Raw genomic sequence first — 12,536 nt, 5'->3', positions numbered from 1 at the left:
GAAGCGCGCCGGTAGATTTGGCCTAACCCGGCTGCCGTCAGCCAATAGGGCGGTTGTGCGGCCTGTGGCTGGCTCGCCCGCCCGCCGTCCCCGGCCCCGGCCCGGCCCGGCTCTCCATCCCCGCGGGCCGATGGCCGCCTTCCGGCGCTGGAAGGAGCAGCGCCTGGCCCGGGCGGATGAGAGCAGGAAGGGCAGCGTGGACGAGGCCATCGCGGAGCTAGTGCAGCTCCTCAACGGGCAGGAGCGATTCTGCACCACCAGCTCCTGCGCCGGCCGCCTCCTGCTCGCGCAGGCCCCCGCCCCAGTGAGTCCAGCTGCCCGCCCCCGAACCTCTCCCTCGGGCCCGGGGCCGCACCACAGACCCCGGCACGCCCGTGGGGCCGCCTCCCGCTCAAGCCCGCGTGGGGCGAGTGGCTCCCCGGCAGCGGTCCGAGGAAAGGGGGGTGTCATGGTGGGGAGACAGCGCCGAGCGCGCCTCCGCGACCCCGCTCTGGAGCCAAGACACCGACCCCGCAGCCCCCCTTTGAAGCGCCGGGGCTGTCAGTGCTGCTAAGCAGGTTCCGCGCCGCACCTCCTGGCGGATCCCCCTCCACCCCCCGCGGGCACCAGGGCAGCAGTGGGATTCCCTCCTGGCGCCTACTGTTCTCCAGCTGGGGCTCCCGTGAGGTTACAGGGCCAGGAGTCCACCCCATAATAACCCCCACACACATATCGCAAGGCAATGATGAGCTGCCAAAATCTTAACAACCAGTTCTCTCCTCACCCCACGAGGGTGTCGTGGCCCACCCCCCGCCCGCCGGGGACTCCTGCCCCATCCAACTTCCTGCGTTCCTTGACGCCCCCAAACCTGATCCCTGCCCCATCCACCCCGTCCCCAACTGCCCCCAGAACTGGGCAAGAGGGTCTCGTCGGCCACTGTAGCGGGTGCCCACCCCGCCCCTAAGAGCCAGAGGCATCTGCCAGGGGGCAAGGTGGGGAGTCCTGGCATTGCTTACCTGGAGCAGCTCCCAGGAAGCATCCAGCAGGTCCCTCTGGCTCCTAGGGGCAGGGGAGCAGCCGCTGCCCACACTGATCGCATCAAACGTGGCGCCTTAGGCACCGACTCCATGGGTGCTCCGGGCCTGGAGCACCCACAGGGAAAATTTGGTGGCTGCAGAGCACCTACCAGCAGCTCACCTCCCCTCCGCCTCTTCCCCTGAACGGACCATGCTGCTCTGCTTCTCCGCCCCCCTCCCCTGGCTTCCTGCAAATCAGCTGTTCGCGCAGAAAGCCTGAGGGCTGAGAAGCAGACGGCAGCTTCGCACTCAGGCCCAGGGAGGCGAAGGTGAGCTGGGGCAGGGAGCAGTTCCCCTGCGCCACGCCCCCCCCCCCCCCCGATTACCTTCTGCGGTGCGGGCGGCCCTCCTCGTGCCCCCCTACCCCAGCTCAACTCTACCTTCCTGGGCTTGAGCGCGAAGCCGCCGCTTGCTTCTCAGTCCTCCCAGGCTTCCCGCGCAAACAGTTAATTCGCGGGAAGCCGGTGGGGGAGGTGCGGAGAAGCAGAGCGGGGCGGCACGTTCAGGGGAGGAGGCAGAGCGGAGGTGAGCTGTGGCGGGAAGCTGCCGGTGGGTGCTCTGCACCCGTCAAATTTTCCCCATGGGTGCTCCAGTCCCCGAGGACCCACAGAGTCGGCGCCTAAGGCACCACTTTTGGCCGGTTGTTAAATTTAGAGGGACAACCGGTTCTAAAAGGGCTTCTAAATTTAACAACTGGTTCTAGCAACCCGGTGCGAACCGGCTCCAGCTCACCACTGCCCCAAGGTCAAGTGCCCCTGGGCAGGAGGCATGGCCCTTACAACCCACAAGTGGCATGAGGCTTGTGGCTGTCCTGGCCCAGGTTACCCCTAGTTACATGCATGGCTGCTGTAATCTTTTCTGTTCTGCAGATAAGTGGAGATGTTATATCATGTCCCACCCCACCTTTGTCTCTTATCCAGCTTATGAATAGTTTGGGGAATACTACAGTTAAAGTTATTGGTGTTTATAGCAAAATCAACATGGTGTTTATAGCAGCACTAGAGTAGAAGATAATTTTACTGAAAGTATGTGGTCCAGTTCTTCCTCCACCTTATGCTGTAGGAAGACTTGGCATCAGTCCTTGCTCAGTTTCATATGATGATCTCTTTTTCATTGTTGTTGTCTACGTGATGTAAACTAAGAGCACAGAACACTAAGGTATACAAAAGTAAGTAGAATTGAGACAGTACCAGCATCTGACATTTGAATCACATGATCTGTCTAGGTTTTTAATCTGGCAACAAACCATCATTTTGAGATCTGAGCAACACCAAAAATACAGTGTAGTCAGAGTGTTCCTCCCAGAGGACAGAGTTTTAAATTGGCAGTTCTATCCAGATCCTAATATTCTTTAGCCATTGCCAAGCCACTGATAGTTAAGTCTTGACACACTGATTTGTAGTAACGATAATTACAACCAATCTCCTTTAACAAATTATACTACATGACTTTTCATGAACTTAATTTTCATCCTGAACTCTCCACAAATTTATCAAAACCACAAGTTTTATATGCAAAGTGCTGATTAGATTACACAGGAGAACATGCTAGTTTCTTATTTTAAATGTTAGAGATGTAGAATTTTAAGATCCCATAATACAACAGTGCAGCACATCTACAGTTTTGTTGTGGTGTACATCAGTACAAATATCCCAACTGTAAACAGGTCCTCAGATTAGTTGTCTCCAAAACGTAAATACATTTTAATAGAGAACATTCCCAGGGTAAGGTAGTACAGGGAAAGCATATATGACTGCATTTTGTTGCTTCCAATCATGAGATTCACGTTTAGATACATCTAAGTGGATTTTTCGTATTAATAAGTGCGATACCACAAAAGTTCTTCCGAAGAACTTAGAATCATAGAATATCAGGGGTTGGAAGGGACCTCAGGAGGTCATCTAGTCCAACCCCCTGCTCAAAGCAGGACCAATCCCCGACTAAATCATCCCAGCCAGGGCTTTGTCAAGCCTGACCTTAAAAACTTCTAGGGAAGGAGATTCCACCACCTCCCTAGGTAACGCATTCCAGTGTTTCCAGTGTTTAGTGTCCTTGTCGTTTTTTTCTGCAAATACTAGATCACATTGCTATAGCTGAATGTGGGTGAAATCAGAACACTTCTCCATTAATTTTTGGGATTAAATTAAACTACCTGCTTAGCTACTGTTATCTAGGTGTTGTAAATCCTACCTAGATTTGATAGTTAAAAAAAAAAACACATGAAAGTTACATAAATAAATAACATTAAGATTGTTGATATAGTTATGGTTACTGATCAGAAAATATTTCTGTACATCCTTGTGTACCAAGCCAAGAACGCAAAGGACATTTGTTTTTATAACTGCAGTGCTATTTTAATACTTTGTTTTTCATTAGGGTTTCAATGGCTATGAGGTACAGAAGAAAAACTGTTGTTGGCTCATGGTAACGCATCAACTCTGTGCAAAAGAGGATGTGGTAAGATGTCAATAATGTACAATGTTTATGCATAAATACTTACCCTCTCCTCATCCCAACCCTCCAAAAAACACAATTTCAAATAGCAACTAGAAAATAATTTACATTTTTCCTTCATATTACTAGAATGAATATGTTCATTTAAGAGCACAGTTTTGTTATTAGGATAAAATTCTGTCTACATTAGCTGGCGAAACTGTTAGCACCTTTCTAGCAAGAGCATGGTTTAAGTCAGTAATGTGGCTACCTTGCTCAGTGTAAACAGGGCTAGGGTCAAAATTTGTCTCTTTCTTAAAATAGTGAACGAGAGTACAATGTCAGCAGGTTATAAAATCCACCACTTTCAGTGGTTTTTAGTTAGACATTTTGCATGGCTTGCACAAGACCAGCGATTCTACATCAGATTTTTTTTCTCCTAAAATATTAATTTAGTGCTTGTGAAGCCCTTTTCTTATCCATAGAATAAATACAGTCAAGTTTCTGGCAGGTGTGCCTCAATTCTGTATTGAAGGATCAGTTCTTTGGTAAGAATGTATTTTTGCATCCATGACCATTCATTTAATTCTGGCTGTCTCCACTGAGGCAAGCAACACAGATGTCAGCTGTAGAGTGACTGATGTAGACACCTCCAATAGAAAATAGTCTGACACTGTAAACTCACTTTCCATAGACCAGACAGTCTTCAGATGGTAATGTCTTTGTCACTAGCAGTTTAAATTGAATTAATGGTAGTAATGAAACAAAACTTCCTTCTAATAGAAACAGAGGAATTGCCAGACTGAATCATACCTAAGGTATGTCTGCTCAGTATTCTATCTCAGATAATGGCCAGCATCAGATGCTACAGAGGAAGGTGCAAGAACCTCACAGTATGCAAATGCAAGATGATCTGCCTTTTGCATTAGGTTTTATCCTAGTTTCTAATAGTTAGAGATTGTCTGAAGCATGAACTTTAATGTCCCTTATAATTTATCATTAATTATAACTGGATATTCATGTTATCCATATAATAATCTTGTTACCCTTCCTAATCCTTGCAAAAGTTAAATATTCTGAGCTGTGGATATTCTGTCATGCATGATTGATTATCTGGGGGGAGCAGATAAGGAAGCAAACACAAATGGACCTCTGTCCTCTTCATTAAAAGACACGCATGCTTCCTGAAAAAGCATATTTGTTATTTTGTATGCAGCAGAAACTCCATTATGATTTAATTTTATCAACTTTCAGTTGAAGATTGAAACAGCCATGTCTTACAACTACAAATCTGAACTAATGCAAAAAGACAATGGCTCTCTTATGGAGCTTTTTTTAATTAAAATTATATCCTAAAAAAATGTTTTGAAACTTAAAATCAAATCACTTTAAGAAACTGTTGAACAGTTTGAATATTTATGAACTACTTTGTGCTTCCAAAACTGCCTTTTGCTCTCTAAATGCTCCTCTTTACATTGTACCCCATAAAATGAAACTAGTTATTCTGTAAAAAAAAATAAACTGTAAAGACTGCATAACAGTAATATACATACATTTAAACTTTAAAAGCCCCTCTATCTTATTTTTTCTTAGTTTACTTGATATCACCTTCATAGAAATCTCAGCAGCCTCTGATTTGCCATATACTAGGAGTAGGGTCTGAGCTACTAGAGTGTTGCCATTGGCTTTTGCTAGTGGGTACCTTCTCAATTTTTGTATTGACGTCTAGTTGGTAGATATGGTAAAAATGTTTATGCGTCCATTAAAGGTGTGAAAAATCTTTACCTGACTACTTCTTAAATTGTTATATTTTCATAGAATACAAACAAAGTGTGGAAAATTGGGCTGGAAGTCAGGACTCTTGGATTTTGTGGTTTCAGAGTAACAGCCGTGTTAGTCTGTATTCGCAAAAAGAAAAGGAGTACTTGTGGCACCTTAGAGACTAACCAATTTATTTGAGCATGAGCTTTCGTGAGCTACAGCTCACTTCATCGGCTCACTTGTGCTGAGTTTTCAGCAGGCAAGCTACTTAATCCCATTGTGCCTCGATGTGTATCTACCACTTTAAAATGGGAATAGGAAATTTGAGGAGTAATTAATTTTTATAGCTATCTTTAAGATCCTTTGAGGAAAGGTGTGGGGTTTTTTCTTTATAAAACATCCCTTCACAAAAGATTTCTGGGCCTTATTCAACAGGAAGAAAACAATTAAAATGTAATTAAATAGTAAAATTTTAAAATTGCGCAAAGTATTATATAACAATGTCAAAGTGGTGTACAGTTTTTCCTACTGGATTCTGAAAGTAAACCTGCATTGATTTGTCAACCCTATTCTTTGAAGAATATACAGAGGAATATTAGTAGTTATGTTCCTCATTTATAAAACTGCTGTTTGAGGGGGAGTGTTCGAACTAAGATACGCAACTTCAGCTACACTATTCGCATAGCTGAAGTCAAAGTATCTTAGTTCGACTTACCTGGCCGTCCTCATGGCGGCGAGTCGACCATGGTGGCTCCCCTGTCGATTCCGCTTACTCCTCCTGCCGAGGTGGAGTACGGGTGTCCATTCGGGGATCGTTTTATTGCGTCTAGAGGAGACATGATAAATCAGTGCCCGATAGATTGCTCACACCTGCCGGATCGGCGGGTAGTGAAGACGTACCCTTAGAATGCAAGTTTCTTGGAGCAGGATTGTGTAGTGTTCTATGAGACAGTGAGCACACTGTCCATGGTCATTAAATCAACACATGGCAAAACTTTTCTATGTAATTCTTTATTAAACATTACTGTATTTGAAATAAGGGAACTTCTTTCTTTGTCACTTGCATACCTTATCAGTGATAGTCATTCTTTATCAGTTAGTTACAGCAGTTACGCTTTCACTGTTTACTAAGGGTCTCATCCAGCTCCCACTGGGGGTTTAGCCATTGACTCTGTTGGGAGCAGGGCTGGGCCTCAGACTTTGTAGGCTTAATAGGAAATTACTTTCAGTATTTTCTTATTAAATTCTGAGCCTTTTACAGGAAATTGGTGGTCTACAAGCAATAGGGTAAAATCCTTTGGTCACAATTATTTCATTTAGTGAGCATTTCAGTGCAACAGGCAATATAAGTCACTGCGGCCTTGGGGCATCCTAGCATACACAGACCATTTCAGTCAGTATGACTTTCTTGCCCGTTTACTGTCATTGAAAAAACTGTCCTTAGAGTGTCTGCAAAATTACTTAGCCTTGTCAGTGAAACCCTTTAAAAAAGTACACACACCAACGTCGCTTCGTCTGATCACAGTCAATATTAAATTCTGTTGTAATACTTGTCTCTGAGACAAGTCTGTCTACCTTGGCTTCCTAATACATTGAACACTAGTCTACTGTGCTGAAGCAGCCTATTGTTTATATAACTCAGGTAGGTAGAACAGAATTTTCAGACACTGAAAAATCCATGTATAAGCCCAATAAGACTGCTGTGCCCATTTGAAGCCCTGTGGAAACCAGTGGGGCTCATGCAGGCACAGCAGGTAACCTGTATGCGACATAATGCAGGATCGGGGCCAATGGCATCTGGTTTTTAAGAATTCTTGAGTATCCCCAGTTCCCATTGGCTCCACTAGTAGCAGTGGGTGCTTAGCACATCTAAAAATGAGGTCATTTATTTAGGGGCCTAACTTTAGGCACCTATATTTGTAAGATTTATACCTTGATAGCAAGGATAGTTACAGAAAGAGCATGCTACACAAGAACATTTAAATCTTGTTCAATATTCTAAGGGGGAAGATAGGGTTCTCAGCAGTTTTATTTTACACCACTATTACTGGTATCTTGAATAAATTAGAACATAAGAATGGCCCTGCTGGGTCAGACCAAAGGTCCGTCTAGCTCAGAGTCCTGTCTTCCAACAGTGGCCAGTGCCAGATGCCCCAGAAGGAATGAATAGAACAGGTAATCATCAAGTGATCTATCCCCTGTCACTCATTCCCAGCTTCTGGCAAACAGAGGCTAGGGACACCATTCCTGCCCATCCTGACTAATAGCCATTGATGGACCTATCCTCCATAAATTTATCTCGTTCTTTTTTGAACCCTGTTATGGTCTTGGCCTTCACAACATCCTCCGTCAAGGAGTTCCACAGGTTGATCGTGCGCTGTGTGAAGAAATACTTCTTTTATTTGTTTTAAACCTGCTGCCTATTAATTTCATTTGGTGACCCCTGGTTTTTGTGTTATGAGAAGTAGTAAACAGCACTTCCTTATCTACTTTCTCTACCCCAGTCATGATTTTATAGACCTCAATTATATCTCCCCTTAGCCGTCTCTTTTCCAAGCTGAAAAGTCCCAGTCTTATTAATCTCTCCTCATATGGAAGCCATTCTGTACCCCTAATAATTTTTGTTGCCCTTTTCTGAACCTTTTCCAATTCCATTCTATCTTTTTTGAGATGGGGTGACCACATCTGCACACAGTATTCAAGATGTGGGCATATCATGGATTTATATATTGGCAACATGATATTTTTTGTCCTATGATCTATCCCTTTCTTAATTATTCCCAGCATTCTGTTCACTTTTTTGGCTGCCGCTGCACATTGAATGGATGTTTTCAGATAATCGTTGAAATTTTCACAGTTCTCAATTTTAAAAAAGGATTAAAGAAATATTTTCAATTCAGAGGAATCACTGGGCTAGGATGCTAGCCAAAAAAAAATTAAGCATGGTGCAGCAGCTCAATTTTTTCCCCTAAATATAAGTATAGCAAATTGGTAGCTACTAGTATTTTCATTAAAGATGCTCATGGGATGTGGGGGAGGCAAGTCAATTAGATATAAGAACACTCGATAAGAACAAAAAAGTTAGAACATTATATAGTAGTAAACTATGGTGTAAACTGCAATGAATCATGTAACTGTTTCAGTGCAGCCTTTATAAACTAAAACCAATAATCTCACTCCTTACGTTTATTTTACATAAACATAGCATACAATAATAAATCATAACTGTGTACTATGCCGCGTCCGCAGGTTCCGCCGATCGTGGTTCCCACTGGCTGCGGTTCGCTGCTGCAGGCCAATGGGGGCTGCGGGAAGCGGCGCGGGTCGAGGGACGTACCGGCCACCACTTCCCGCAGCCCCCATTGGCCTGCAGCAGCGAACCGTGGCCACTAGGAGCCGTGATCGGCTGAACCTGCGGACGGGCAGGTAAACAAACCGGCCCGGCCCGTCAGAGGCTTTCCCTGAACAAGAAGCCCAAGTTTGGGAAACACTGTTTTTGAGTATTAAAGCTATATAACTGTTTGTTACCTATTTTTTGCCCTTGGTGTGCCTTATGAGTTTAACTTCAGTTTATAAATCCTTTTATTTTATCTTATTTTAACATCATAGAAGTAGTATAATGAGTCATTTTTGAAACGTAGATTAAAATAAGGTCAAGTAGTTCAGGCCACAAGTTCAACCTATTTTACCTTTTTAAGAGGAATGTACTTCAATATCAACATGTCCCTGATCATATCCAATCATGTAAGAAATCAAAAACAAACTATAACTGAATAGTAGTAATATTTTGTGCTCTCAAGGTTCCTCTGCTGACTGCAGTAAAACAGTACTCTCTGTACTGTGCTGACATCATTGGGGTTTTTTATGTCCAAAATGATCAAACAGGGAAGCAAATAATTTTTTTTTAAAAGTCTAGGTCCAGTAGAAATTCATGGCAAGAGAATCAGTTTAATACTTACAAATCAGCAGAGATCCTGAACATTATGAGCAATGGGAAATTTAAAGCAATTAAATAGTAACAAACATGATTGTTTAAGCCAAATCATTCCTGGTGTTTTTAAAACATTTCATAAACTAGCTATTTTATTATGAAATGTTAATAGTAACAGTTCGCCTTTGTAGTATTAATATATTAATGTTCATTGCATTTTCCAGATGACAGCATTGCAGAAAGCCACTGGTGACACTGTATTCAAATTTGAACCATTCATTCTTCATGTGCAGTGTCAAGAGTTGCAGGATGCACAGCTTCTGGTAAAATTAGATCAACAATGTTGTATTGTTTTGTTTACATTTGTTGCTGCATAAGTAAAAATGTTGGCACCTGAATATCTTAACACTCAGAAATAGTCTCAGGAGCAATGTATGTTTAATAACTGAAGTAGTAAAAGTATGTTGATGGAGAAAATAAGGATTAAGATTCTTTCTGCAGATTTTGCTGTGCTTTCTAGAAAATAAAGTCACTTAAATGCACTTCAGTCTTCTAGCTGAGGCAGATTGGCTTGAGAGAGCCTGAATTATCTGTGTTGCTTTCCCTGGCCCATGGCAGTGTTCTTTAGAAATTAGTTCACTACAGACTGGGACCATTTGCTCCCAGACCTCAGCTAAGTGGATAATGCTGTGCCTTCTCTGCCTTTCAAAAGGGGCTTTGTAGGCCGGTACAGGATAATTTTGTTCCTCATCTTCACCCTGCCTTGGTTCATATAGAGAAGGAAATCTTTTCTTTCTACAAACTTTGCTGAGTTCTGCAGAATTTACATCTAAGAACATATCCATCCCACGATTGTCTTCTTTGACTAGCAGCTATTTGAACTGGAAAAATATAGTGCCAAAAGAGGTATGAACTTCCCCCTTTGTCTTGATGGAATGGGTCAGGGCTGAAACCACCATCTGTCTTTGTCACTGAAATTTAATTTAAAAGTATTTTGTTACAGTATTAGCATCTGATCCTGTAAACACTTACTAGTGATTGTGGCTCTTAATGCAGTCAGTTGGGACTATGCCTTTACGGTTTTGCAAAATTGGGACCTTAACTTGCAATATAATCCACAGTAAGCTTTCAATCTGACAAAATATGTATGAACTGCTATTTAAAATGTTTTTGTTTCACAGCACTCGGTGGCTATAGATTCTGGATTCAGGAACTCTGGTATTACAGTTGGCAGAAGAGGTAAAATTATGATGGTATGCACTATTTTTCTACTCTGCTATAGAATTTAGCAATTATTCATTAACATGAGCACATTTTTAAGTATGTGGGAGATTTGAATAATAATTTTTAAATGACACTTTCCTGACATGGCATATCACTCTGCTCACAAAGAAATACAACCAGATCTTTTCAGGTGGTTTTCCTGTAATGAATGCACCTACGTTTTAGAGCTAGTATCTTCTAATGTAATTCAAATGAATACATCTATGTGTACCTCTAGGCTGTCCGGAGTACTCATTGCTTAGAAGTTCCATTAAGTCACATGGGGCAATTGATGGTCACTGAAGAATATGTTGACTTTCTGGTACAGATAGCTAATCGGAAGATGGAAGAAAACATGAAGAGGATTGACAGGTTTGTTAGATTATATGCATCCTGTGTCACTACATCTAAATCCAGAGAAGTGTAAACTTTTTCTGCTAAACAGTAGACCAGGAAGATCAGCCTAAAAAAATAATAGTAAAACAGATTGAAAATCTGACCTCAGAGGGTTTGGGGTTTTTTAAATTATGGATGACCCTAGAGGATCATTTAACCATATATAAACAACAGTATCAGGTAGTGGAGAGTAGATTTGTTACAGAGCTTTTAAAAAAGTCCATACAGGACTTCCAATGGTTGCTCCAGATATATGGCATGAATAGCACATTGAGTTCTAGTCTCACATTATTAACTTCCACTGCTGCATCTTCATGTGGGGTTTGTGTTTGATTAGATTTTAGCATGTTTAAGGACAGGAGATTCACCTTTTGATGAAGCCAGGAATATCTCATTTTAATCTACCGGAATTACACATAATTTCCTGAGTATTCAGATTAGAATGCACCCTTTAACGTTGCTGTACAAAGTTCAGACTACGGTTCCCAAACTGTGGTCTTTGGAACACTTACTGGTGACTAGTTACATAGTACTGGCTTTTCTACTCATTTCCAGTTGTGAGAAACAGAACAGAGAGGGTGGGCAGAAGAAATAAAGAGCAAAAGGATACAGGACAAAATACTTAATTGCACCAAGGACAGTTAAACGTGTATAGATATTTTCTTAATATTTTTCTGAATTAATTGCTGTAGTTGCCACAGGGATGTTAAAGTAATTGCAAATAGGAGTGGTGATGGTGCATCTGATTATGAATAGGATTGACTATTAGACACTATTAAGATGTGATGCAAAACCGTAAAAGTGTTTGAGATCATCTGTTGTATAGTTTTAGCAGTATGAATGGGACTATCATTATACATAGGGCATAACTGTCAATTAGATTCCTAGAAGGTCAGAGATTAGAGAACTGACAGAGCATGCCCAGAACATACGTGCTGGTATCCCTGAGTCCCCCTCACAATACCGATCAGGTCTGCCTTTGGATTTTATTAAAATTCTATGAAACGTTATACACGACATTTTATGTTGCCAAAGTGTTAATGTTCTGTTTGCAGAACTTAAGTAAACGTATTTGCTCCTTTCCAGGTTTTACAAGTGCCTACAGTTAGCTTTGAAAAGTGAACTCAGCATGAGTAACTCACCTCATGGGATGATACAGAAGATTCATTCTGTGTACACTCACAGAAGAAAAAGAAAACAAGATAAAGAGCCTGGCTTGTGCACCTCTTCAGAGAATAAGGAAGAGTCAAAAACAGAAGATGACCCAGAAACCAATCTCAGTTTTTTTTTCTGAAATCTATTGATACAGGATACCTACTTTCTAATATAGGTGTAGTTAACACAGATTGCTAGCTTTAGTGATACTTCTCTTGTACTGCTCTTTATAAGAGCTATTTACACTGCTGTGCTCAAGGAAGTTATGCTGTCTTGAAAGTTTACGCTGGAGACAGTGTTCACTTAACCAAGCATTTCAGTGTAACAGAATTATGAAATGTCCTTTAATTTGCATAAAAACACCACAGAAGCATGGAGAACAGAAGTACATGGACTTCTTAAAAATTATGAAATATTTATTAACAGTGGACAGAACAGCTAACAGTTTTAATGTGTACATAGGTATACCTCAAACCGTGTTTGATACGTCTCTATAATAAAAGATTGATTTACTGTATGTATTTTCCTTATTTAAAATACCA

The 12,536-nt window shown here is 42.0% G+C and overlaps 1 protein-coding gene across 2 annotated transcripts; it reads left to right on the top strand.

The window, feature by feature from the left end:
- Positions 1–12,511, top strand: TYW3 (tRNA-yW synthesizing protein 3 homolog). 2 transcript variants are annotated; one of them, XM_073357341.1, is made up of 6 exons: positions 6–304; positions 3,432–3,512; positions 9,405–9,503; positions 10,362–10,433; positions 10,682–10,815; positions 11,926–12,511. In XM_073357341.1, the coding sequence occupies exons 1-6, from the start codon at positions 131–133 to the stop codon at positions 12,131–12,133; spliced, it is 768 nt and encodes a 255-aa protein (XP_073213442.1). In that variant the 5' UTR covers positions 6–130; the 3' UTR covers positions 12,134–12,511. The 2 variants fall into 2 exon arrangements, with proteins under 2 accessions (XP_073213443.1, XP_073213442.1); XM_073357342.1 differs by lacking the exon at positions 9,405–9,503 and having other exon boundaries at positions 1–304.
- Positions 12,512–12,536: the final 25 nt, after the last annotated feature.

Source organism: Lepidochelys kempii, chromosome 8, assembly GCF_965140265.1.
Source record: "Lepidochelys kempii isolate rLepKem1 chromosome 8, rLepKem1.hap2, whole genome shotgun sequence".
In the NCBI taxonomy this organism is placed as follows: Eukaryota; Metazoa; Chordata; order Testudines; family Cheloniidae; genus Lepidochelys; species Lepidochelys kempii.
The sequence above is the reverse complement of the archived record's forward strand: the minus strand, read 5'-3'. Positions and strand labels throughout refer to the sequence as shown.